Consider the following 27,551-nt stretch of genomic DNA (forward strand, 5'->3'; position numbering starts at 1 on the left):
ACCTCCCTTGAGAGTCCTCTTCCTCACCTCTGCTACACCTGGGCCTAGCTTTTTAATCTCAGATGCAATTGTGGGCTACAAACCAGCAACAACAACAATAACGATGATGATGATGATGACGATGTTTTCAGAAGCTGTGTTGAATCTTTTTTGTGAAGTTTCAGCTTCCCATATCAGGAGGCAATCAATATTTTCCCTTGTTTCCATTTTCCCACATTTCCTCTCCATCCATAACCATCCAGAGCTGCATGCCTGGCATCATTCCAGTGGGGTTTCTCCCTGGTTTTCACAGCCCCCATCCTGGTTAATGGGGGGAGATGCAAGAGGAGATGCAGGCTCATCCAAAACCAAGGGAGCATGCTTAGGTGGCCAAAATGTCAGGTAGGTTATACTGTAAGGGAAGGAAGAGGAAAAAGCCTCACAGAACAAACAAGGAGCAAGTGCGTGAGACCTGGCATGGAACTTAGTGCAGTGCCAGGCACCTCAGGGCATCTCCCTTATTCCCAGAACTGCTGGACCTAACTGTTGTTTCAGATTTTCTCTGTTTCCTACTTCCCCTCCCAGCTCAAGAAAACAGGAAGAGGTCAGGCATTGGAACAGGCTGCCCAGGGAGGTGGTGGAGTCACCATCCCTGGAGGTGTTCAAATGGCACTTGGAGACATGGTTTAATGGCCATGGTGGTCTTAGGTTGACAGTTGGACTCGATGAAGAAGTCTTTTCCAACCAAAACTATTCTATGATTCTATGAGTACTTCTACCACCAAGATATCCACTTCAGCAGTAACTGGTAAACTGCTTGAAATAAAACTGAACTGGCATTTTAACTGATCTTTGAAATTAAGGATCAGAATTCATATTTTGAGTGCCTTCATCACGTATCGTTTCTTTTCTGCTTGTCTTCAAACATCTCTCAGTTGGAGGATTCCTCTGGGAAAGGGATTTTGTGGCCCTCCTTTTGGATAAGCAACTTTGAAGGGGCAGAACAAGTGGTTCAGGAAAGCTTCTAAATATTTGGAGCATAAGCAGGCAACACCAAAGTTTTACATTGAACCACGTGGGCTCCAAATAAATGGTTGAGAATTGCTCTAACCATAGGTTTTAGTATCAATCAACCAATGATGGGATGCAGATCTTTCCAGAGAGGTCAGAACTCCAGAGTTATTTCACTTTGCACTACCCAGTCCCTAATTCTCCTGTTTAAAATGTTATTTTTGTGTGTGTGTGTGTGTCCCCAAAACCAGGACTGAAAAACGGAGTGCAGCAGAGAGTGGAGGCATCCTCTGGACCAACGCAGTTCAGCTTCTTTGCTTCTAGATAATTTGTTATTGTAGGGTTGGCTTGAGTTTAAGACAGTAATGTTTCAGAAACACTTGGAAAAACAAGCCAGCTGCAGGGAGGATATCATTACAAATTGAGACACATGTTGTACAGCAATGCCATTCTTTTCAAATACCAAAATCATGTCTGGGGAAGTAAAGCCATGAAAACGAGTCAAGAGGCAGGACCTCGATCTGTAACGTGCCGAGGACCTTCAACTTGCATTAGAGGCACCAAGAGCTGAGTGCACACAGGATCAAGCCCACATATTTAATTACCTCTAATTTTCATGGTAGAAGCAAATGTGGAATAGTTGAGGGTTCTGCAAAATGTCTGAGGTTGCTTCAATTCACAGCTCTCACGAGCTGCTCACACTGCTTGCAAACACAGCCTCTGGTTCCAGCAGTGTGGTGCAGCTCCTTATCAAAAGAGTGCAAATAAGGCAATGATTAGTAGGCCTCAACTGATAGAGGCACCCAGGAATGTGCTTAACTTGCCTGTTTTGCTTGACAGGACCTACAAATAGAGAGGGAGAGACCCAGCAGGTAATCTGGAAACAAGAAGTGCTTCAGAAAATCCTGCTCATCACAGTTTGATTTCCTCCTGATTTCTTGCTCAAACAGCTTTGCTTGAATCTCCCACTGCTTTTTTGGGCAGAAATTAATTTCATCTTCAAATCTGTTGCTCACTGCTTGATTATGTCTAACTTTTTCACAACCACAGCCCTCCAAAGCGCTGTGCTCCTTTCCAACCCACTTTCAGGCACTGCTTTTAATACTGAGAAATAGTTTCTAAGCTGCTCACAGCTGTCCAGAGCTCACAGCTCTGCACTGAAGTCGGCTGTGGCTGTTCAAGGGTCAAGCTTCTCAAAGGTTATTGGATGCTTAGCTCCTTATCAGATTTCAGTGGCAATCAGACACACACTGTCCAGGATCTTGGCCTCTGAATGTAAAGGCAATCACTGTCTCAGGTGATGTTTTTACAAGGGTGCCTCTCCATTTTACTATGGTCTTTGTGGTCAGGGACAGTGTTTAATCATGAGTTGTGCTTTTATCCCCCATAAACTTTGACTGTGCCACTGTCTTTGGTAGTTTGGCAGCACAAGACTGGTGGAGAGCTAGAGTCTAACTCTATGACCATTTTACACTTAACACATCTGAATGCAGCCAAATCTACTCTGCACCAACAAGAGCATTAGGTCTTGTATGTATGGAAGTGCCTGGTCAGTCTTTAGAGCTTGATGAACAATTACCAGCAACTCCTTGTTTCAGTATGAACATGGATTGTGCCACCTTAGGCAATGGCACAGACTTCAGTTCAAACAATTTTTATGTCACAAGACAATTAAAACTAAAAAAGGCAAGTAGGCATCAAAATTATCTGTGAAGGTTGTGGTTCCAGATCCTGGGAGCTGTCAGGTAGGCTACAGCTTCTGGAAAGCACAGGTTCTGCAGATTTCTGTGGCTCTTTCAATCACACAATGATTTTTTTTTTCGCTGGCCAAAGTTCTGGCTGCGTGCTTTGGTTGCCAGCAAACCCTAGCAGCTCCCCACCTTTGCAAATCAAACCAGCTGTAATTATTTTCTAAACTGTGTTCAAGAATGAGATGTCATATGTGAAACATGAGCCCTGTGAGGTTTCATGGCAAAGCAAGATGAACCCAGCAGAAAGCAGCACTTGTTCTTTTGATTTCAAGGAGCGTGCAGTGATCTACAGCAGTGTACCACCAGCCTGCTATTTACTGCCCCTGAGACAGCAGTCAGAGCTCCCACATTCTGGCAGCAAGATGTGGGAGCTGAAAGCTACCCTGGAACTATGGCATTTTAAACTTCACCATCTTTTTCTTTTCTCTTTTTCTGGGATATACTTTCTCTGATTTAATATATCTGAGAAACTACACACTCAGTTTGGAAGTGTAACATCATACTGCTAGAGCCTAGAGCCAGGCAGCTCTCAAGGGCAATGCTTCAGTTCCAAGCAAATGTGCTTAAGGCTGTGGGGTGTTAACAGTCTCTCCTCTCCCCTTTTGGATACATGGAAAATTTCTGTAGGCTCATGAGAAGCCAGGTGAAGGGAAACTTCTGAACCAGAAGAGTAGGTGTGAAGTGTACAAGTCCAATTACTCTGCTGATTTAAATTAGTTTAGCACCACTGGGATGGTATCCAGTTAAAATTAGCTAAGACTCTGGCCCCTAGCACTGTGTCAATGAAGATGTTTAGCATAAAAATATGTTTGAATATATGAAATGTAGAAAATCTGTTTTCAAGTGTATCTTTAAGGTCAAATTCTATCCTGACCAGAGCAAGGAGGGCAGGGGAAGATGCTGATAGAGAGATGCTCCAGGACAGGGGAGTGATAAAACCTCTTAAGGCAGAAAAGAAGGTTAATAGCTATACCCTGTGCCTCAGGAATCCTGACCAGAGCAGGAAAGGTTGTGCTGGTCCACTCTGGGCAGGGGAGCTCACAGCAGGATTTATATTATGTCTGCCCCTAACTGGAGTGTTCTGCATGGTGTGTATTTTTACAACTAGAGTCTATGGACTCGACAGATGGAGACCTGGGCCTGTAACTCATCAGATTCTGACCCTAGGACATACAGGTTGGCTCTGTAGGTGGCCATACTCCTACCACTTCTATTACTTCTGGGAGAAATTCTGCTGACATGAGCAGAAAAACTCTCTTCTGCCCCCAACATAAGATAAGTCAGCACACACACAGACACACACACACAGAGACAGAAGCTAGTTGTGAGTCTCACTTCTGCCACTTAATTTTCTAAGTTAGTTTACCATAACTATCATGTTAAATCCAAGCAGACCTTGGTGTTTCCATTTATTTTCTTTAGGAAACCTTGACACCAAAACTAGAGGGTTAAAACAGACCCTGCCTGGATGTAAAGCATGTAGGCAGGCAACACTATCACTGCTAATTCTGGAAACTCACATTGCTCAAACTTGAAAAAATAACACTCAACAGAATATTCTCCCTTGCTTCACTCTTTTATCATGGCAGGACTTTGGCACTGAGACATCTTTTGCTAGTTCCTTGAATTGCATCGAGCTCAAACAGCTTGACAGTCCACATCCTGATGGACAGACTAAACTTTAACATCCAGGATTATGTTGCTGATTAGCACTTCTAATAATCAAGTAATCGGTACATTAAATAATCCAGAGTTTGGCAACTTGCCCCAAAAGGTCATGCTTGCATTGAATCCTTTTTAGAGAGTCCATGTTGCTATGACACGAATTCAATCTGCCTGCCCAGAACTCTAGCATAAAAATATTTGGCTAATTTCCTTCTTTTCATACTATTTGATGGGAAATAAAATCCTGGAAAAGTAGGACATTAGGGCAATATGTTCAGATTTTCCAATCAGAGTGGGTGGGGAACAAGACAGAAGAAGACAATTCTCTGCACTTCTCCTCCTCCCAGGTTAGCATGGCCAGAACTATCAATAGAAACGATCTCCAAGCCAACACTGTTACTAGTGCAGCTCCTACCCTCTTTGTGTTTTGGTAGAGTTCCTGTAGGGTTGGGAGTCTCTCATGAGATATCCTCCCCACAACCAGGCTGGTTTTACCTCTGTCTTTCCCCAGGCCTGGGCAGAAGGCATTCATGGGACCAGCAGAGGTCAGGGCTGCTGTGTAAGGGTCTACACCAACTCTCTGCTTCCTCTGCCTGTCCCTGCTGAACAAGCAGGCTCTGAGTCCTGTCCTTCACAGTCAGACTGCTGGGAGACCAGAAATCTAAGCACCCCCCCTGCTATTACCAGTGCTAGCAAAAGGAGGGCTCTGTGTGAAACCAAAGAGTCCTCACCTCAAATGAGTCATCAGGGCTGCACTAATCACTTGTGCATGCCTTGAGGGGTCCAAAACCCACCCACATTTCACCGAGGTACCCACTGGAATGAGCTGGTGTGGGATGTCAGGCTGTTTATTTCTGCAGAGTACTTTGGGTATCCTCTTTCCCTTGAAGCACACAAGGATCCTGGTTTCATATCTCCTGCACAGAGGCTACAGCTTCTCCCTTTGTGGAGAAAGGAAGGGATGAACACAGACTAACAACCATCACCATGACATACTCTGCTATTGTACAAACCCAAGGCATGGCAGACACCTAGACTGGGGTTTTTCACTTTTAGTGTCTATGGGGACATCTATGTCAATGCCAGTCACCCTAAGTTTTCCTCATGGCAGGGAAAAATAGGCCCTCCTAGGGCACAATTTGTCTGAGCTGTCTTAGTTGTCGACTTCAGGATGAGCTCAGCTGTCTCTTTGAGGTGTCTGCTTCTCTAGGGTGATTTTAAAGGGAGTTTAGACAATTAGCTCAGCTGTGTCTTTGTTCCAGATGTCTGTACTGGGTCAGATTAATCTTGCCTGGCAACCTGAAATCTTTCCTGTAAGACAACACTTACAGTGAGGCAATGGAATACATAAAACTCTTGGTGAATGGGTTAAAATGGTTATTCCTGAGGGCAACCACAGTGGCAGATATTGACATGCAGAGCATACAAACAACTGAGGACAATAACTGAATGTTGAAGCATCCTGCATGTCTTTCCAGGGCAGCTTGTTCAGCTTGCCCACTTTCTCTGTCAAACACTATCTGTGAGGTGATGTCAGTGCAATTGTGTCAACAGGCAAAAAGGCACAACTCAGTGAAGCCAGAACTCTCCTGAGTTTTAAGGCTTTGGCTCTGGATGATGGAATTGGCATCCTGGAGAGGTGGCACTACTGCAGCCTGGATGGTCTAGGCCAGCTTAAATAGATAGTATGAACCAGGCCCCTTTGACTGCAGTGTCAGCACACAAACCTGCAAGTGTCTTAGCAGTGGTTTGAGGTAAACCCCAGCTACGGGGAGCTTGTGCAAGGTGGGAAAGGATGGGTTAAGCACAGCCCTCCTAGAATTAAATAGAAGGGACAGAGTCAGAGAATAGCCTTTTCACTAGATCAATCACAACCCCTAGACAAAAGCATGCATACATTTATGAAGAGATAATCTCTCCAGTCCCAGAGGTGGCACACTGGGGTTTCCATATAGTCCATCCACACCTCAGGGGTGGGCAGGGAGTCTGTAAAGATTTTAACTATTCGTTTGACTTCTGAGGTATTGTATATGTTAGTTATTAGTCCCAGAAATTAGAGTTGCCCTCTGCTCTTACATATGTATCTTTAACATGTGTCGGCACATGCCCCGAGCAAAGAATAATGGTCCTGTTCCACCAAAGAAAGTAAACAAATACTGCCTGTGATCAGGGGAAGTCATGTTCCCAGCATGGAAGCCAGCACAGGGAATGCAGCAGTCACAAACAAAAAAGGAAGTCCTGACTGTACTGCAGTATCTTAACTGGTGCCATCAGCATGCACTAATGGAGCAGGGAGATGTTGCCATGGCCCAGATTCCACAGCCTGTGCTGCTATCTCCAGTTGTAGGTGCCAAGCCCTTCCAGGCAGTATCCATACTGCACCGCTGCAGTCACTATTTGTGCTACCAGGGACAGGGATTTACTGGAGGCTACAGAATATTCCAGGGATTGTAACGAAAGCTGGCATCTCATCAAGCCACATCCGGCACACTGTCAGTGTTTTACTGCTGAACAGATTTCTCTCAACACCCACCATTTTCCCTGTGCCTGAAAGAAGCTCTCCATGCCTGTGAAGCTAAACAAATGCAATCACATTTGTTTCTTGCTCACAGGTTGGAAGCAACACTCAGATTAAGCTAACAGTTTTACAGAGGCACTGGTTTATCAGAGGGATTCAGAAGGCTGGAAATAGGGAATGAAGGGTGGGGATTTTCTGCTTCTGGAGCATTGTCCTTGGGCAAGCTACAGTTGTTGGTGGACTTGGCCATATCTTTGCCTTGCTTTCTAGCCCCACTAGGAACCACATACACACCACACACAAGGCTGGGGGGGAGACTTGCACCAAAGGTAGATACCCCAGTAAGAGAAAAAAGCCCTGTGGCACAGGTCTTGCTGAGATAAGCTACAGCAAGCAGGTGCCAAAGAGCAGGCAACCCCTAAGCACTGATACCTCAGGAAGGAAAGTGCAGGGAGAGGGTCTTCAATCCCTGGAGAACAGCCCAGCTAAAAGCCAGGGTGCAACTGGAGGCAGACCAAAGTTAGATGATTGGAGATGATGATTTGGTAATTCAATTGGATCTGAGCTAGCAGGAAGCAGCTGGGTTGTCCTGCTCTATGCTGTGGTGCAGGATAATTCCAATTATCATCATGAAGGCTTGAGCTGCTGCATAACTCAGATGGAAAAAGCAAGAGGATTCATGACTCAGACCTGAACCACATCCTGGGCAGAACCCCCCTGATTTTGACATACACTGCACAGTAACTTCAGAGTCAGCACCAGCACAAAATGCTGTGTGAGGCAAGGTGTGATGAGGCTGCTGGTGTGGTGAGGAGCAGAGATGCAGTGCAACACTAAGAGCAGTATTAAAACACAAATACCAATCGTCCTCTGAAAGTGCTGAGCAACTCCAATCGGCAGCTTTGTTTTGGTTTCACAGAGGCCACATCCACACCAGAGTTTGACCTCAGACCTGAAAATCCCCATCCTGTCACAGAATCAACCAGGTTGGAAGAGACCTCCAAGATCATCAAGTCCAACCAATCACCCAACCCTAACTAATCAACCAGACCATGGCACTAAGTGCCACCTCCAGGGACACTGACCCCACCACTTCCCTGGGCAGCCCATCCCAATGGCCAATCTCTCTTTCAGGGAAGAACTTCTTTCTAAGATCAAGCCTAAACTTCCCCATGCACAGCTTGAGACTCTGTCCTCTTGTTCTGTTGCTGGTTGCCTGGGAGAAGAGACCAACCCCCACCTGGCTACAACCTCCCTTCAGGTAGTTGTAGACAGCCATGCGGTCTCCCCTCAGGCTCCTCTTCTCCAGGCTAAACACCCCCAGCTCCCTCAGCCGTTCCTCACAGGGCTGTGCTCCAGACCCCTCACCAGCCTTGCTGCCCTTCTCTGGACATGTTTGAGCAACTCAACATCTTTCTTGACTTGAGGGGCCCAGACAGAAGGCAGTAGTGATGGCACAAACCTTTACTTATTCTGATTTCGAATTCGGAGACACCTCCTTTTCAGCGGTGGCTCCAGCTCCTCTGGCCCTGTGCTGAGGATGGGTGCTGAGATAATGCAGGGCGCCATGGCAGTCTTGTCTGCTGGCTTTGGCACAGGCTGGATCACGCAGCCTGCCTTGGGCAGCATCCGCAGAGCGTAGGCATGGTCCTCGTCTGCCGGGTTGTTGAGGTTGGGGTCCTGTTTGTCTCCCCCAGCCAGGGGCTCCTCCCCAGCCTTCTTGCCAGCGTCTCCCTCCAGGTGACAGTTGGAGGCGCAGTTGTTCTCCTTGACGGACTCCAGCTCGCTCACTGCCAGCTCCTCCGGGGGCTGAGGCTTTTTCAGCTCCTGGGGCGGCTCCGGGTTCTTGGGCCCCTCGGTGCTCTTGGTGCCGTTGACGATGACGTTGCAGACCGCCGCGCCGCCTTCCAGCCCCGGCGTGCCGGAGACCAAGGAGGCAGGGCAGCAGTGGGTTCCGTCACTGCAGGGTAACGGTTTGGAGTCCACCGGGCTGCAGTTGTCCCTGCAGTCGCTGCAGTTCCTTTTGTCTGAGCTACCAAAAGCCAAATTGACAACACTGTTAGGTTCGCGCTCAACTTTCACCTGGGCATGCAAAGCCCTGTGGATGACGTTGTGCAGCCTAGACCGGTGCCCTACCGTGAGGTCTATCACACCGTCCTGCGGACCCTGTAGCACACTGGGGAACCCAAATTTACTGTTCACTGGACTACTAGCTCTGACAGTCAAGTCAACAACTTCATTTTTACTGTGCTCCTGAAGCACTTGAGCTTGGTTTAGGGACTGGCCTGAGCAGCTCGGTGACGAGTCAGAGGACTTGGACGATCCTTGCTTTGACTCTCGAGGGGATGAAGAGCTATTGGTTGGCTTTGCCCCAGGCGTCTCGCTGGAGGTACTCGGAATGAAGCTTTCGCCGTTGCTGGAGAAGCCATTGGGGGGTTTGGAGTCGTTGATGTGAGGGATGGGGATGGGAATGGGGATGGGGACGGGCAAAGGGACAATGACAGGATATGGCACTAGTAGAGTTGGGGGTGGCACCAGTGGGGCAAGGGATGGCAATCCGAAGTTCATCATCTGTGGCATAGGCATAGGACCATTTGGCATCATGCTGACAGGGGGGAAGGGAAGACTGGGCAAAGGAGCTCCGGGAGGGGGGGGCGGCAGCAATCCAGGAGGATTCCCAGGCATGGTAGGGGTCGTGGGGGGGTGGATATGAGGGGAAAGCATTGGCCTGTGCATGGGGCTAGAGGTGGGACCCATATTTCGGGGACCACCTGGTGGGGGACCGATTCCAGGAATCATTGGATTTGACAGAGGGCTGTTAGGGTTTGAGGCATGGTGAGGCGGCCCACGGATAAAGGGTGGACGGATTTGCTGCATGATTTGCTGTTCCATGAATATGGGCAGAGGAACTGGCCCACGGTTTGTCATCACCATGGGAGGACTGCGAGGTGGGACACCAATTGGAGGCACAATGCTAGCAGGTGGCTGGACAGAAACTGGCGGAATATTTGGATTCTCACTGATGGGAATAGGTTTGGGAACTGGTGTGGGGATTTTAGTGACAGAGCAGTTGGCAGTGTCAGACGGAGAGGCAGTGGTAGACACTGATGGTCCAGGACCTTGAATTTGGCCAGCTGCAGACGCTGGGGATGGGGCTTTTCTCCGAGCATCTGCTAGCGGTATATTCCAAGAATCTGGAGTCAGCAGCTGCACCCCAGTGCCTTCTGCTTTATTTTCAACTGGAGGATGTAATGTACTGCACAGTCCAGCTGGAAGATTGGCCTGTGTCTCTTTGTAGAAAATGTCCATTTTGTACTGATTGAGACATTTTGCACTGCAGAACTGAAGCCTTCTTTCCCCGTCCCCAAAATCCAGATACTCTTTTGTGTGTCTTATGTGCTTACACCAGTCACATACCTACAACACAGCAATAAAATCAAATCAGGTAAGAAAAGACATCTTCTCTTCATAGAGTTACTTTAAAAGTATTTTTTTAAGTTGCTTTCTAAATACATTATTTTTCTAGCTGAAAAAAAATAATTAAAAATAGTTATGTTTGTGAAAACCATGGAGGGTTTGCTCCAAAATATTGGTGAATTGAATGTCACTCCCTTTTCTGGCTCCCAAGCTCTCAATTCTACCTTACACAGTACATTACATATCTTAAACACATACCACAGAGAAGAATCCTCAGCTGGCACAAACTGTTGTCACCCACATATGCAAGGGTACAACATCTGTAGGAGTATGGCTGTGATCACTCCTCAGTGGTATCTGAAGCACACCTGCACCATCTGAGATGCCTCACCACATGAGAAGTATGGCAGCTGGGAAAGGACTCAGAAAGTTGCTGTAAATCATTGTAAACCACTTTTGCTAAGCTGCAACATTTCCTGTGAAGGGTATCAAATGGCAGGTTGGGAAGGGTGTGGTATTTGAGAATGGCATCACGAAGCAAAAGGCATCATTCATCCTTTGCCCTTCATTCCAATGAGAGACTTGGAAGCAGCCAGGACATTTGTGCAAGGTCCGAATAGTCCTCATTTGTGATGTTTTGGCAAGCTGGAATTATTCTCTGAGCTGTTTGCCCACTCTTGTGTACGAGCCACTTTGAGTAAAACTTCTTGGCAAGCAAAGGCCTATTTAGCAACTTTTCAAATACTACAGCAAAAAGTTTGCATTGCAGGCTCATTTCTGGTTTGTTTCTCTCCTTTCCATTTAATCCTTCCCTGTGTCACTGTTGGTGTGGCAAAGGCATAGCCAATTTTTTTTTTTAAAGTAAGACTGCAGAACTAATTAAGCCGTGAAAGGTTTTCCCAGTTGTAAACCACTAGACACCAAAGTTCAAAAAATAGTCATTCTAGGCTTCAGAATCCATTACTTCAGAGAAATTATTGTGATTTCATTAACACATTAATTTTGCAACACCAACAGCTCTCACAGATGGTGAAGACATGATCTACAATTCAAATATGACTCTTGTTTGCACAAATGCCTTTCCTTCATATGGCATTTTAAACAAGAATTAATATGAGTAATCTTGCCATAGCTATAAACAGATAAACAGATGTCAGATTTTTCAGTGCCGTACTTTTCTGACAGAATTTTACACACACAAACTCTCCCCCCTCCCCATTTTTTGTCATTTACGTTAGTCCTCAAAATACTCCACTGACAGAGATTTTTTTTTTGGTGCTTCCTAGCAGCATGTTGAGCCTATGACCATGTCAGAAGACATCCTGGGATTGTTTGTTCTGCTTTTTTGTTGTGTTGTTGTTGGTTTTTTTTTTTTTTTGTGACTAGTCTACATTAGCTTGGTTTGAAATGGCGGCATCTTTTGTGCAGAAGGAAAAAAAAAACCACCAAAAAAAGAAAAGAAAAAAAAAAGAAAAATTAAAGAAAATGATAGTGGAAAGACTTCATTAAAAGGATAATTAATTTTAATAACTATTGGCCATATAAACAATTCAAAACAACATATGTCAGGCGTCTGATTACCCATCTCATTTAACTCTCAGCTTTCCTTGTATATCAACAGTGGTGACATTTCGGAGTTTGCAGTCTTATATCTTTAATATATCTCTATATGCACCCATGCACATACTAGATGCTATGCTAGTCACCCATTCATTTTATCTCTACAGCTTTTTGGTTATCCAGCCAGGTTGCTGGTTGATTCCCCCTTCTGCCTCTCCTCCCCATTCACAGCCTCACACACACACTCCCTCTCTCCAGCACCAAATTTTTATCCCAACATTTAAATAAACCCAAATAATTAGCTGAGAAGTAGCAACTAAGAAGTCACTCTTGAAGTTTGGGAATGCAGGGCCTGGATTTTTAGCTTGGTGACACAGAGCCAGTGCCAGCTGTGCTGAAGCAGAGGGGGTGCTGGTGCTGCTCGAGGCGTGCAGCATTAGAACAGGCGTGTTAGCAGCATGGTGCCCCACACAGGGAAGAAAATCTCCTGATGTGTTACAGACAAGTCCAGCCCTGCACTGATCACATACTGACAATGTAGTGCACTAAAAAAATGAGTACAAAAAGGCTCTCAAATGCACAGAAAGGATATTGAAATAAATGCCTCCACTGCCACAGTGCACCCATCTCCTCCAGGCATGGGGTGGGTGGGAAGCAGGAGTGCACCCAAGAGGGCAGAGCAGGGGCACCCCCACTTCCAAGGCTCCCAGGTTTTACCAGGCATTGGCTCTCCCTCTGCGCCCCACCAGGAAGGCTCAGTGGCAGACAGTACCAGAGCTGGGCACCCCTGACTGCATGTAGTACAAACACCCAGCAGTGGGCACTGAACCATCCCAGGTATTTGGCACCAAGATGGCTTTTGCCACCCACCCAGCAAGCCAGCACAGGATCATCTGATGGAAACAGCTTATAACTGACCTCCTGAAATTTTCTGGCTTGCCAATGTTTTCCAAGCAGACAAACAGGGAATTTGTGAGTCTGTGCTGTGAGTTAATAGGGTGTTATTGAACTCAGTAAAGCTGCTGAATTTCCCTTACTGTCACTTCTGACTGAGAATACTGTAGCCATGACATGCTGTTCTGCATGTATGGAATCAGGATTCACACCGTTTCTCTCCTGCTGCTTGCAAGGTATGCTCATGCCTCAAGGGCTAAGCAGAGGCAGAGGGGATCCACACGTACCCCAAGAAAACCAGGAGCTCCCAGGGCAGGCTGGGGCAGGATGAAGCCCGTCTTGGCCCGTCACCCACAAAACCAGTGTCTGCTTGCAGGGGAAAGGTAAGGAGGACACCAGCCCTAGAGGCAGTGGCTGTAAGGAGTGGGACAGGATTTAGATGCAGTTGCTTCCCTGATTTGGTCCTGGGATGGTGCAGCTAAGACTTCACAGAATCACAGAATGTTAGGGATTGGAAGGGACCTTGAAATATCATCCAGTCCAACCCCCCTGCCCGAGCAGGATCACCTATATACCAGATCACACAGGAACACATCCAGGTGGGTTTTGAGTATTTCCAGAGAGGGAGACTCCACAACCCCCCTGGGCAGCCTGTTCCAGTGTTCTGTCACCCTCACAGTGAAAAAAAATTTCCTTATGTTTCCATGGAACTTCCTGTGCCTCAACTTCCACCATTGCCCCTTGTGCTGTCATAGGGCATCACCCAGCAGAGCCTGGCTCCATCCTCTGGGCATTTACCCTGCAAATCTTTGTAAACATTAATGAGGTCACCTCTCAGTCTCCTCTTCCCCAAGCTAAAGAGCCCCAACTCCCTCAGTCACTCCTCATAAGGAAGATGTTCCACTCCTTTAATCATTTTTGTGGCTCTGTGCTGGACTCTTTCAAGCAGTTCCCTAAAGTCCTTCTTGAACTCAGGGGCCCAGAACTGGACACAATATTCCAGACACAGCCTCACCAGGGCACAGTAGAGGGGGAGGAGAACCTCCTCTCTCAACCTTGCCTTCCTTCAGGGCAAAGGAAGAAAAGCAGCTTGCACATTTGCTGCCAAAGAAGCACCTGAGAAATACAGAAGAGCAAACCCAGCCTCCTTGTTTTTCTTGGAGGAGCCCCCTCAGTGACTTCAGTTAAACAGACTGAAAGACAAAGCCCCCAAAAACCTTGTGGCATTTTTCCTAATAATTTAATTTTATTAGTTATCAGTTTAGAAATTCATTGAAATACTTCAGCATTTTATTGCTGTATTGATTTGTTTATCTCAAGTGGGCTCCTGTGTCACCCCTGGCTAAACAAATATTTTCTCTTCCTTGGTAAAATATTTAGAAATCTTGCTTAGAAATTCTCTGCTGATTTCTCCTGTTTTCAATAATTCACTGAGGTATGAGAAACTCTGAAGCCTGCCTGCCTCACTCACATATTGATCACAGCCCGTTCTGTATATTTTATCACTGGAGAAAATTAATTAAAGCCACATAAATTAAAGGCTGTGATTCTCTTCCTTCCAACATCCTGGATGGATCAAATATCTAATAATTATTTCATTGATTTTACACAAGATCTCAAAGTTTTGATGTTAATGCCACTGGGAAATGTGTATCTACTATCTCCATCTATTTAATTTTTCTTTCCTTTCCTTTCCTTGCCTTCCTTTCCTTTCCTTCCCTTTCTTTCTTTCTTTCTTTCTTTCTTTCTTTCTTTCTTTCTTTCTTTCTTTCTTTCTTTCTTTCTTTCTTTCTTTCTTTCTTTCTTTCTTTCTTTCTTTCTTTCTTTCTTTCTTTCTTTCTTTCTTTCTTTCTTTCTTTCTTTCTTTCTTTCTTTCTTTCTTTCTTTCTTTTCTTTCTTTCTTTTCTTTCTTTTCTTTCTTTCTTCTTTCTTTCTTTCCTTTTCTTTCTTTTCTTTCTTTCTTTCTTTCTTTCTTTCTTTCTTTCTTTCTTTCTTTCCTTTTCTTTCTTTTCTTTCTTTCTTTCTTTTCTTTCTTTCTTTCTTTCTTTCTTTCTTTCTTTCTTTCTTTTTTCTTTCTTTCTTTCTTTCTTTCTTTTTCTTTCTTTCTTTCTTTCTTTTTTCTTTCTTTCTTTTTCTTTCTTTCTTTCTTTTTCTTTCTTTCTTTCTTTCTTTCTTTCTTTCTTTCTTTCTTTCTTTCTTTTTTCTTTCTTTCTTTTTCTTTCTTTCTTTCTTTTTCTTTCTTTCTTTCTTACTTTCTTTCTCTTTCTTTATTTCTTTATTTCTTTCTTTTTCTTTCTTTCTCTTTCTTTCTTTTTCTTTCTTTCTTTTTCTTTCTTTCTCTTTCTTTCTTTCTTTCTCTTTCTTTCTTTCTTTCTCTTTCTTTCTTTCTTTCTTTTTCTTTCTTTCTCTTTCTTTCTTTTTCTTTTTTTCTCTTTCTTTCTTTTTTTCTTTTTCTTTCTTTCTTTCTTTCCTTCTTTCTTTCTTTCTTTCTCTTTCTTTCTTTCTTTCTTTCTTTCTTTCTTTCTTTCTTTCTTTCTTTCTTTCTTTCTTTCTTTTCTTTCTTCCTTTCTTTTTCTCTTTCTTTCTCTCTCTCTTTTTCTTTCTTTCTCTGACTTAGCACTAAGTCTCTGGTGCTTATTTAAGACACAAGTATAAACTGTCCATGTCACACAGAGGCAATATGACGTCTTACACTACCAAACTGAAAGGCAGAAAACTGGTCCTAACAATGAGGAGGAAATTACTGGAGGAGAAAAAATGCCACTTAAGAATTAATGAATCAAGTCTGTCTTACAGGATTGATCATTTAAGATGAGGTCAATGAATTTATGATACAAATGGCTATATCACTAGGGGTAATAAAATGGAGCAGTATCATTCATTTTACATCTAACTAATGATGTGCTCAGAGTAATTACAGACCTCTTCTAAAAGCCTACACTGATTAGTTCGGATGTGATAGGTGAAACATAGATCTCTCTGCTCAATAAAATAACATTTTCTTATCTGTAAAACACAGCCAACATCTTCTTTTTCAAAGTCCTTGCATTTTGTACAGAACATTGTCGTTCCTCACAGCCAGCTCAAAACCTCTCTGCTCATTTGTTCCTTCTGCTTCCCTTTTCCTGCCTCATCCTTTCCCTTCACCCTACAATCAGGAGCTGAGCTGTTGCAGAGCGCTTGCTAACAGTTAGCACAGTGGATTTGCCAGCAGCTCCCTGGGTTTCAGTGGCTTCAGTCACAGCAGTTAATGCCATGGGATCGCCTTCAGGGGACCTGACCCAGCAGCCCTGGAAAGCAATGGAGAGACTCCTCTTTAAAGCAATCAGTCACCTTTGGGTCTGATGGTTAGTACCAGCCTCCACTCACCCTGGAAGCAGTGGGAGCCTTGAGCCTCACCTCTGTGGGAGCAGAGGCATGGCAGGGGATTTTGGAAGAAGTGCAGCAGACATACACAGGAAGGAAATAAATGCCATGAGGCTGTTTCCTAACACAGGTGAAGCAACCAGCTTCTACATTTGTACCCAAAAGGAGGTGGCCCCAGGAGCAGTGTGACTGGCAAGGAGCACGAGCATTTCTGAGATAAAGACTTGGACCTTGCAAGGTGCTAATAGATCTCCTAACACACCTTCACCTCCCTTGGAAAATACTCCCAGTGCTGCTCTTGGCCAAGCACACTTCACACCATGAATGCCAGAACACAAACCCTGAATGACAGAGAGATCAGTAATCAGATAACTGCCTATCATCTCGTTCAGCTGTAAGGCAACAACCCTCAGGAAGATTAAATTTACCTAACTGGGACATGTCCAACCCTAAACAACAGAATGAACGGTTCCTTCAGTACATTTAATGTATTTATATTTTAGTGGCACGTCGCCAGCGTGCTACTTATAAGCTCTGGGACTTGATATCATTCATCCTCTTTCCTGTGAAAGACACAGCAATCTACACCAGGAGACAACTCAGAAGACACAGCATCAGCAGAAACACCGATACGGGAGCAGGGAGGAAGGCAGCAGCCAGGGAGCCTGCACTGCTCGGGTTTCTTCAGCACAAAGAGGGGGCAGGGGTAAAAGCCATTCCTCTTGGCACCTCTAGCTCTGTTTTGATAGAAACGCCCAAAGCAGAGCCCAGACCTGGCCACGAGGTTGCCCCACAGGCACAAAGCAAGCAGCCTGCTGCACTTAAAGGGGCCACACTCGGGCTTTAGAGCCAGGGTAATGAACCCCCACCCCCCGGACCTGTTCAGCCTTCCTCCAGAGAGCAACTGAGTAGCCTGGGGCGCGGCTGGTGCCTGAGCAGGGCACACAGGGGTCTGCCTGTCCAGCGCCTCAGTTGCTGCCTGCTAGCTCATGGGGCAGGGGAATTTGGGCCAGGGGTCCTTGGATGAGAGGCAGATTGTCCTCCAAGAGGCAGGGCAGTTCACAGCATCTGCTTTCAAGATGACTGTGACCAAGTCCTTGCCTCAGCTGCTGTGACTGGGAATTGATGCTCTTTCACAACCAAATGCCAAGCAATGCTAGTAACAGGCACAACCCAAAGCGAGGAGGCTCTCAGCAGCCACCCAGCCTCCGACAGCCTTTGCCATGTGCTTGGTGTAAGACCTTCAGCATCTGTATCCTGGCAGGATTTTTCTGTCCAAGATGGCTTGTGATAATTTTTGATAACGATTGCTCCATCTGAATGGAGGGATTATTACCAAAAAATAAAAATAAAAACCCCATTCCAGCTGAAACCTGCTGAGAAGGAACCCTGAGGCAGGCTGTGAATGTGGTTACAGTACAGCTCATAGCAACGTTAGGTGTGAAGGGAAACAGATTTTTAGAGTGTTTGGAGCTTTGTGCAAAAACAGTTGACAAAGCAGAGCAGTACAACTTCAAACTGTCCTGTAATTAGTTTCTTTCTGTTTAGAAGAGACCAAAGCTTTCTTTCCCCCCCTTTTTTTCATTTGTTTAAAAGATTTGTAAATGTGGTGCTTTGGGACATGGTTTAGTGGTGACCTAGCAGCCTTGGGTTAATGGTTGGACTCGGTGATCTTAAAGGCCTCTTTCCACCAAAATGATTCTGTGATTCTATGAAAACTTCCCTTCTTGCTTTTCCTTCTCCTGACCTAACCCTCCCAAACATCTTGTCCACCTGGAAATCCTTAGCACAGTTTTCTAAGGAGCAAACACTGACTTTCTGCCCTTGAAATGCAAGACTCACTCTGTCTCCATTTTTCATCCTGATTATGCCAAAGTCTAAGCTATGTGAAGCATAAGGAGAAAATAGAGCTATTTGGTAATTAATGGCTAATGATTAATTGAGTTCATTTTTTTTGAATCACTGCAGTTGTCATCTGTGGTATTTAAAACAGAGCCTTTTCAAAGGCCTTGCCTTGTTTTATGTTGGGAAGGGGGTGGGGGGGTTAATCTTCCCAGCCAAAAGCAACGAATATAAGCTATGCTAATGCCCAGTGGAGATCCAGGCTGGGTCTTGTTTCATCAGAGTGGCTACATATTTGATTTTGTATATAAACAGCTGAGCTCCGTGTTTTCAGCTTCAGTCTGAGGCTTTGAAACCAAGGGAGGAACTCTGGATCTGAAACCACTGGTGAAGCCCACAATGTGGAGGGTGAAACTTCAGGGAAAATTAATGTAGGGTGAGGTGGGGCTTGCCAAGGGGGAAGTTCTTCTCCCCAGAAACCCTCCTGCCTGAAATTACACAGGACAGTGACAGCATTTAAACCTTAATAGCCTTAATGTTAAGAGTTTTACTCTTGGACCATGCAAGAGCTGCACTGCTGAATCAGTACTGCTAAGGCCACCACTCCAGCAGTAAGTCCTACATAAAATTAAGATGATGCAGAAGATGAAAGCAGGGCAAGACTGGAGGAGAGAGGCAGAGGGTTTGCATGCTCTCAGCATGACAGACAACCTGGCTCACCAAGATTCACATTTCAGAAATGCCTAAAGGACATCTAAGCCTCAATGCCCTTTCCAAGAGTAATGCAGGCCCTGAGAAACCTCATCCCACTGCAAGTGGATGGGCTTTGAGCACAGCTACATCATGCAAGAGACTACAGGGCAGAACAAACCCTGGCTCAAGCCAGTGAGTCTCAAGTTCAACTCTCAAGCTCCCATCAAGCCTCAGGTTCATCCGATGGCTTCCCATGATGTGCATTCTCAGACTTCCCTTGGTCTTGAAATGATCTGGGGAAAAACAGCAGCCAGAAGCAAGAATTACATCAATCAGGTGAGGCTGTGAATCTCAGTAAGCTTCAGCAGGTGGGGCTTAGAAGTACATCCTAAGAGTGTCCAGTGCCTGCCAGCTCTTTGGGGCAGCAAGGGAAGGTGGCACTAGGAAATCCTCTTTCCTCTCCTTCACAGAGTGGAAATGCATTTCTTCCCTCATAAGGACATTTATTTCCATGTCCTTGGACAACCTTCTGCACAGCTGCTCCACAGGCAGCAGAGCAGCTTCTCCATCCCTGGAGTGCCCAGGCTGCAGGACCTGGGCTGAGAACCACTGCCAGCCCCTCTTCAGGGGACAGGCGAGAGAGCCAGCACCTCTGCCATGCCAGGAGCTCCTTGCTCCTTTGCAGGGGCTACAGGGACAGGAGAACAGGACCAAGCAGCAGCCCAAGAAAGTTTCTTCTGCAGAGCAGCTGTCAACTGAGGAAAGAGAGCCTGTACACAAGATGCTTTGCAACACTCCCTGCACCCAGCCCCAGCAATCAGGAAAAGAAAAATGGAGAGCAATTAACACTGCAAATGTTTCTATCAAATTCTTTTTGAGACTTAGGGATACTGGTAAGTACAAGAAAACTTAAGAGGCAAAAGAGGAAAAGGGCACTTCACAAGCCCCAAATAGTATCTTACTGGTAGTCCAAAATGAGAAATATTCACCCTTGACAACCTCATGCTACCACAGCTGAAGGTACCTTCAGAAGCAGATGAAGATTTATATTCTCTCATTAATTCTTTTTTTTTTTTTTTTTTTATTCAGTACCTGAATAAACATATTCACTTTTTTTTTCCCTGAACACAACTTCATCCTGGTCATATAGCAAAATAACATTATGGGATGGAAAATAACCCATGTGGCTCATCTGTCTAGATTTTATATCTAGTAATATCTTGCATTTTTTCCCCTCCAATATATTTTCTTTTTAATATTCAAGAGAATATAAAAATAACAGTAAAACCCACTCCATTATGTTTCCAGTGGCTCATAGGTTAGTTGACAGGACTATAAATGTAATAATGAGGTGGTTTGAGGGGCAGGTTAATGTTTTTTTGCTCACAGATGATGCTTTTAGCCTAAGGCATTGCTGCAGGCCAATACCACTTCACCTGGACCAAAATCACCACTGAACAGCCATTAAATCACTCAGACTTAAATACAGTATTGCTGGGTCTAGAGAATAGTACTGTAATCCAGATTTGAAATATCATTAGTGTGTAGAACAGCAAGTGGGAATGCAATCTGAAACCTGGAGAAATCTTTATTTACCTGTAACGAGGGCTGGCTTCTAAGTCTGATTCTTCCTCTCACCATTTTACAGTGGTGCAACTCCCACAGGTTTTTGTGTTGTTTCTTCTGATTTATGCTTGTACAAGAAAAATGCTTACAGAATATAAACCTCTGGGTGCTTTGGAATCTATCTATCTTTCTTTTCTTTTCCTTTCTTTCTTTTTCTTTCTTTCTTTCTTTCTTTCTTTCTTTCTTTCTTTCTTTCTTTCTTTCTTTCTTTCTTTCTTTCTTTCTTTCTTTCTTTCTTTCTTTCTTTCTTTCTTTCTTTCTTTCTTCCTTCCTTCCTTCCTTCCCTCCTTCCTTCCTTTCTTCCTTTCTTTCTTCCTTTCTTCTTTCTTCCTTTCTTTCTTCCTTTCTTTCTTTCTTTTTCTTTTTCTTTCTTCCTTCCTTCCTTCCTTCCTTCCTTCCTTCCCTCCTTCCTTCCTTCCTTCCCTCCTTCCTTCCTTCCCTCCTTCCTTCCTTCCTTTCTTCCTTTCTTTCTTCCTTTCTCTTTCTTTTCTTTCTTTCTTTCTTTCTTTTTCTTTCTTTCTTTCTTTTTCTTTCTTTTTCTTTCCTTTCTCTTTCCCTTCCTTTCTTTACTTTCCTTTCTTTCTTACTTCCTTTCTTCCTTCCTTTCTTTCTTTCTTTCTTTCTTTCTTTCTTTCTTTCTTTCTTTCTTTCTTTCTTTCTTTCTTTCTTTCTTTCTTTCTTTCTTTCTTTCTTTCTTTCTTTCTTTCTTTCTTTCTTTTCTTTCTTTCTTTCTTTCTTTCTTTCTTTCTTTCTTTCTTTCTTTCTTTCTTTCTTTTCTTTCTTTCCTTTCTTTTTCTTTCCTTTCTTTTTCTTTCCTTTCTCTTTCCCTTCCTTTCTTTCCCTTCCTTCCTTCCTTCCTTCCTTCCTTCCTTCCTTCCTTCCTTCCTTCCTTCCTTCCTTCCTTCCTTCCTTCCTTCCTTCCATCTATCTATCTATCTATCTATCTATCTATCTATCTATCTATCTATCTATCTATCCATCTACATACCTGGGTGTTTTCCACCTCTCTCTATAGGCCAGGGATCTCCAGGCCTTACTATTAAATGCTCCTCTTTTCCATGCACTGATGTTTAGAGGCCAGGACCCACCATGCTGTGTGTGTCACAGCAGCTGCAGATCTGGGGCTCACAATCCACCTGAGGCAGACCCCCTGCACACATTTCCCCAACTTATACAACCCCTGAGAGACTGCAGCAGAGGCTTACTTGGAAAAATAATGTTAGGGAAAGATTGACTTGATTAGGGAAAGATTGAGTTGACTGTTAGTAAAAATGGATGAAGGGAGATCCAAACTTTCCAAGAGGAGCGTTGCTGGATTTTAGTCTCCAGGCCTTTGAAGGGAGTCAAAACTGTTCCAGATTTGCCTGCGTGCGATTCACACTTCGAGCCTTGCTTGTTTCACTCTGGGAATGGTACACGCACCCTGCCTCCCAGAATACCTTCAGTCTGAGGAGCAGCTCTCTTTGGAAACCACACTTGATTAGAACAGCTCTGGGCCAGATCCCAAATCTGCCTGGATCAAGGAACAGTGTGTCACATCGGTTTCAGCCCCGGACCAAGACATGTCACATGTCTTCCAGATTGGGCATGGAGAGTGGAATTAATTTTCCCATTTCCTCTGGAGTTGGGGGCTGGAGAAGACAAAGCTAAGTGAGGGAAATTGTTCAGCCATGCACGGGGGAAGCATTCTGTGTTCCTCCAGTTTCTCTTGCTGCAAGGCACTGATCCTGGCTGGAACCCAGAGCCTGTTGGTACAGACCCAGCTTGCCTTCTCCCTCCTGTCAGCACAGAATCATCACTAGTGAGAGACTTATTCTGAGCAAATGTTGGGCTCACTCTTGGTGAGCCCATGTGGTACAGGTAAAACTGAAATAAGGACCAGGGAAAAGAAGAGAGGGGAAAGAAAAGAAAAAAAGAAAAGAAAAGAAAAGAAAAGAAAAGAAAAGAAAAGAAAAGAAAAGAAAAGAAAAGAAAAGAAAAAAGAAAAGAAAAGAAAAGAAAAGAAAAGAAAAGAAAAGAAAAGAAAAGAAAAGAAAAGAAAAGAAAAGAAAAGAAAAGAAAAGAGAAAAGAAAAGAAAAGAAAAGAAAAGAAAAGAAAAGAAAAGAAAAGAAAAGAAAAGAAAAGAAAAGAAAAGAAAAGAAAAGAAAAGAAAAGAAAAGAAAAGAAAAGAAAAGAAAAGAAAAGAAAAGAAAAGAAAAGAAAAGGAGAAAAAAGAAAAGGAAAGGAAAAGAGAAGAAAAGAAAAAAAGAAAAAAGAGAAGAAAGGGAAAAGAAAAGAAAAGAAGAGAAGAAAGGGAAAAGGGGATAAAAAGAAAAAATACTCTGTCTGTAGTAGGCAGGATTTAATCACCATGAGTATTTCGGTCCCTAGCTATCTTCAACCACTGTTTTCCAGAATTTTAGTCTTAAAAATAATAAATGAGGAGTTATAAAGGTCTGAAACTGCAGCTTAGAGCCAAACATATGGTGAACTAATGTGTGTGAAAACTTCCTTGTCTTCTTCTGCTAATGCCCCTCTTGTTTTACTGAGGACATTCCTGCTGTGAAGCCAGGCTTCCTCTGACAGGACCCACCAGCTGTGAGGGTGGTAGGCAGCAACCAGCTTTACTTGTGACTGATGCTTGAGGGAGGAAGGGTCAGCCCTTCACCCCAGCTCCCCACTATGTTGCTTTTCTCACACCTGAAACACTTGCTGGTTCTCAAGGAACAGAAAATGCACCTTCTTCCTTGGTGACTTACACCACCTCTTTCTAAGCAGGGTATGGATATGGGAGATACAAAGTCCCACCATGTCTTTCCTGTTCGAATTCAAAGGTCTTGCTTATCCCTCTGTTTAGAAAGAGTGCAGTGCTGCAGCCTACCTGACACCCAGCTATTTCCAGCAATCAGCTCTATTCTTAGTATCCCCAGGATGAAACTGGGATAACTCCAATGAAGCCAGTGGTGTTTTTTCAATTTGAGTCACATAACTGAGAGCTGAATTTGGCACAAAGTCTTCATTTCTCACCAAGGAGAATGCATTACAGCAGAAGTCATCATATGTGCTATTGGGCACATCTACTCCATTCTGGTGAGACCCCACCTGGTGCACTGTGTCCAGTTCTGGAGCCCCTGTTACAGGAAAGATCTGGATGTGTTGGAATGTGACCAGAGAAGGACCATGAGGATGAGCAGAGGGCTGGAACTCTGCTATAAGGACAGACTGAGAGAGTTGGGGCTGTTCAGTCTGGAGAGGAGAAGGCTCTGAGAAGACCTTCTTGTGGCCTTCCAGTATCTGAAGGGGGCCTACAATAAAGCTGGGGAGGGACTTTTTAGGGTGTCAGGTAGTGATAGGACTGAGGGGAATGGAGCAAAACTAGAAGTGGGTATTGGATGTTAGGAAAAAATTCTTCAGCATGAGGGTGGTGAGACACTGGAACAGGTTGCCCAGGGAGGTGGTGGAAGCCTCATCCCTGGAAGTTTTTAAGGCCAGGCTGGATGTGGCTCTGACCAACCTGATGTAGTGTGAGGTGTCCCTGCACATGGCAGGGGGGTTGGAACTGGATGATCCTTGAGGTCCTTCCAACCCTGACAATTCTATGATTCTTGTAATAACAATGGCTTATTGCAGGGTGCAATATAGCAGTAGGGGAAAGGAAGGCACATTTCCTAGTAGCCATGAGTGAGAATATTGACTGTTCTTCACATTTATCACCCTGTGATATAGGAGGGGAGATGACTGGGAGGTGGGGAGATGTCTTGGAGGTGGGGACATGCCAGTTAACCTCAGGCACTTGTCCAAGCACAACGGGAGCTCTGAGGTATGCACGAGGGTTGAAATTCCATTACAGGTTTTAAATAATTAAACACTACATGTTTGGAAGCTCATTCCTTCCTATTACTTTTTAAATAATTAATCTGTATTTACATCTATTGAACTTCATGGAGCTATACACATAACAAATTTGAGTCAAGTTGCAGAAGAGAGATTTTTCTCCTGTCTGACAGCATTACAAATGTTTTATGTTGTATACAGTAGCTTCAGCTATTAGAGATCAGTCAAAAACCAAATCCAAGCTAGATGCTGTACATCACAGGCACATGTGAAAGGGGGTTTCTATCAAATTATTCACAAGTAATCAAAACACTAAGAGAAACTGTAAATCCCCAGAGGAAAAAAATGTGCTTCTAACATCTTAGAATAGTAAAAAGTGATTCAAGTTGGATGAGAGTAAACCAAAAAGCTGCATGTATTGTTCCTGTGGAATATATTCATTATGTTCAAGCCAATGCTGTCAGTTCCATGCAATTTGGAGTACAGTTTGATTTAAAAAACAAAACAAAACAAAACAAAACACCATAAATTCCTGCAACTGAAAACACCAACCTCAGAGTCTAGATTAGCAGATAGAATGGAGCAACAGAATCTAGAACAGCAAACCACAAAACCTTTCTCTAGAGGACTTCTCTTCCTGCAACACCTTATTTCCCTCTATTGCCTTCTGTTCTGAGCTGACCAAGCCATTAAATACCCAGCAGCTTTCCCCCAACTGGAGCTACACTTGATCCACCAAAGTGAACTGTTAACACTGTTCAAACCTTCAGAACAATAAAGCACTGAAATGGGCTCTTGAAACCATAGCTCTGCCCTGGGAAATGAATTTGTAGCGATGGCATCTGGATTACATGTTTATTGTACATGTGATTTCCAGCTCAGGTTAGCCTCTCTTTACAAGTAATATACATCCACTTATGCAATTCTAGCTGGCATTCCTACAAATTCACTCCCAAAGTCCAACTAAGTTATTTCCTTTTCAAACAGCATTACTACTAATAGAAATGCTGCTGGCCAAACAGTTCCTTCAATTAGAATAAGTGGAGCAAAGCTGCCTTCAAACTGGGATCTCAGTTACACCTGCACAGTTATTCTGGAAGTTAATTAGATTGCACAGGGGTAAATACAGACTTAATGTGCTCTTCAGAGGCCTTATAATGGCAGAAGACATATTAGGGAGAGAAGAAAGAAACCAACTTGACTTTCAAATCCCAGGCTGGCTTTGCTAGGAAGAGAGCAACACCATCTGCAGCTGGAGGGGAAGCAGTCGTGCGTTAGAGATCACGGAGAGCCAGTGCCAGCTCGCAGGGGAAAGGTTCGCTTAGAAAATGCCTCACAGTGTTCTTATTTTGTAATTATTATTAAAAATAACCCAAACCAAGGACACCTATATCAAGGGCAGGCATTGGATCCAATAATGACAACTCTCCTGCTTGCTCCTTTGGCCCCTGTAGCTCTAATTCAGAGTCCCGAAGACAGAAGCTGCACATTTCTGAATGGCAGAAGACAAACAGAGCTGCAGAAGAAGGCACCACGAGGTCAGGTTTCAGTGAAAGCCGGGCTTGCATGCCAGGCATGGAGATCAAGGACTGACTAACTCAAAGAACAGGAAGAATCAGCACTTCAGATGTCAGCTGTTTCAAGGATTACAGGCCCTCCTGTTTCTGGTGTGAAGGTAATAATCAGAGCAGCGGCGGCGCGAGGCTCCTCACAGCGCTAGCTGAACACGCAGCCCTCGATCTGGATTCAGTTCGGGGGGCTGTGTTTCCTTTTTAGACAAAGCCAACAGTGCCAAGTATTCAGATTTCAAGGCTGTTTTAAGGATCAAAACCCATCTTACTTAATAAAAAGATGAGCAAGATTCAAAGCAGAAAATTATATGGGAGCTTCATGTACAGTAGGTGGAGAGGCAGGATTCCGATTTTTTTTTTTTTTATCAGAGGTATTGGGTTAGAGATTGATTCTAATGACAGCTTCTTTAAAATCCTCTGTGTGTGTGTCCCCAGTATTTGTGTTTTCACATAAATCCTGATTTTGGCATATTACTTTATTGTAGAGACATGTTCTGTGTACTGGATGGCTTATGCAAATTAACCAAATGTCCTATAAATTAGTCTTGAAATGCCTGGGATAATGAGCTGCTTGCATGGTGAGCAGTGCACAGGATTCAAAGAAGGACTCTTTACAGGTTGAGAGAGTGGAAGAACATGATAAATGTGCCCAGGCTGCACACCGAGGCAGGACGCTCCCCTGGCATTGTGCTCCTCAGCCTGAAATACGAGGCTCTGACTGACTAGATTTGAAAAATTCAGTGCTAAAGAGATACCTCAAAATTGAAAGCCCCAATAATTATCTGGTAGGCAATGTGGCCCTCACTACAGAAGCCCAAGCCTGCTGACCTTCTCAGCTGACTTGGCCAACAGATTTTAATTGGTTGCAGGCTGGGTTTTCCTCCCTGCATAATTTGGATGATCAGTGAAGGCCTTTTGACATACATTCCGTATGTGAATGGTCTTGCATGCCGTGCTTCCTTCTGGGGATGGGTACCCACCTACCAAAAGTCATACCTGCCTTGTGCTCCCTGCCTGAGATGGAGAGAAAGCTTCAAAACTCCACTCCCACTGGGATTTTAAAAACAGGTTGGTTATGTCACTTGTCACTTCCTTGTGAGGTGTAGCTTTAAGAGCAAGCTTCATACACAAAGGGCTGGTTCTCTGCTCCTGGCTCAGGTGGTGCTGTCTGAGGCACAGGAGGTGAGAGATAATGAATCAGGTGCCAAATCAAGACGACACCACTTGCTTTTGGTGTGTGCTTAACAGGCATTCCCCCCTCTAATAACTGCATCCTTGTTGAATTTGTGTGCAGGCACCTTGACTTGCAGCACCCCAGTAATGAACTGCCATCAGTGCTCAGGAGATGGCATGTGGGAGGAGTGTTACCTGGCCACAAATGACAGCCTTGAGGCTGCCTTTGCTCTGCATTTTGTTATTGCCACAGAACTCTCATGGGCAGGGTGAGGGAAAGAAGATGCAGAACGGGGGTGAGAACCAGAGACGGGTTTTACAGAAGGAGCAATTGCCTTGCCTCTCTCCTGCTACTTTCAAGGACCCACATTTTCTGCTAACAATCTCATGGTACAAGCCTACAAAACCATTTTATCTCTTTGTCCTGCAACAGAATCCTAGAATCAGAATTATTTCAGTTGGAAAAGATCTTTAAGATCACTGAGACCAACAATCACCTAACTACCAAGTCTGGTGCTAAACCCTCAGCACCACATATCTGTGTCTCTGAAACACCTCCAGGGATGGGGATTCAACCACTTCCCTGGGGAGCCTCATAACCACAGTGTACTCCTGAGCACCCTGCCTTGGAAACTTCTCTGCTTGCTATTCACAGGTAGCATGAGAAGCTC

General features: G+C 44.4%; 1 protein-coding gene across 1 annotated transcript in view; it reads right to left on the bottom strand.

Moving 5' to 3' along the window:
• Positions 1 to 8,388: 8,388 nt before the first annotated feature.
• SOBP (sine oculis binding protein homolog) overlaps positions 8,389 to 27,551 on the bottom strand; it is a 103,258-nt gene continuing 84,095 nt past the window's right edge. Inside the window, exon 6 of the mRNA XM_054393175.1 lies at positions 8,389 to 10,341. Within this exon, the coding sequence (XP_054249150.1) occupies positions 8,389 to 10,341 (1,953 nt within the window). The remainder of the gene's footprint in view (positions 10,342 to 27,551) is intronic.

Source organism: Indicator indicator, chromosome 27, assembly GCF_027791375.1.
Source record: "Indicator indicator isolate 239-I01 chromosome 27, UM_Iind_1.1, whole genome shotgun sequence".
NCBI lineage: Eukaryota > Metazoa > Chordata > Aves > Piciformes > Indicatoridae > Indicator > Indicator indicator.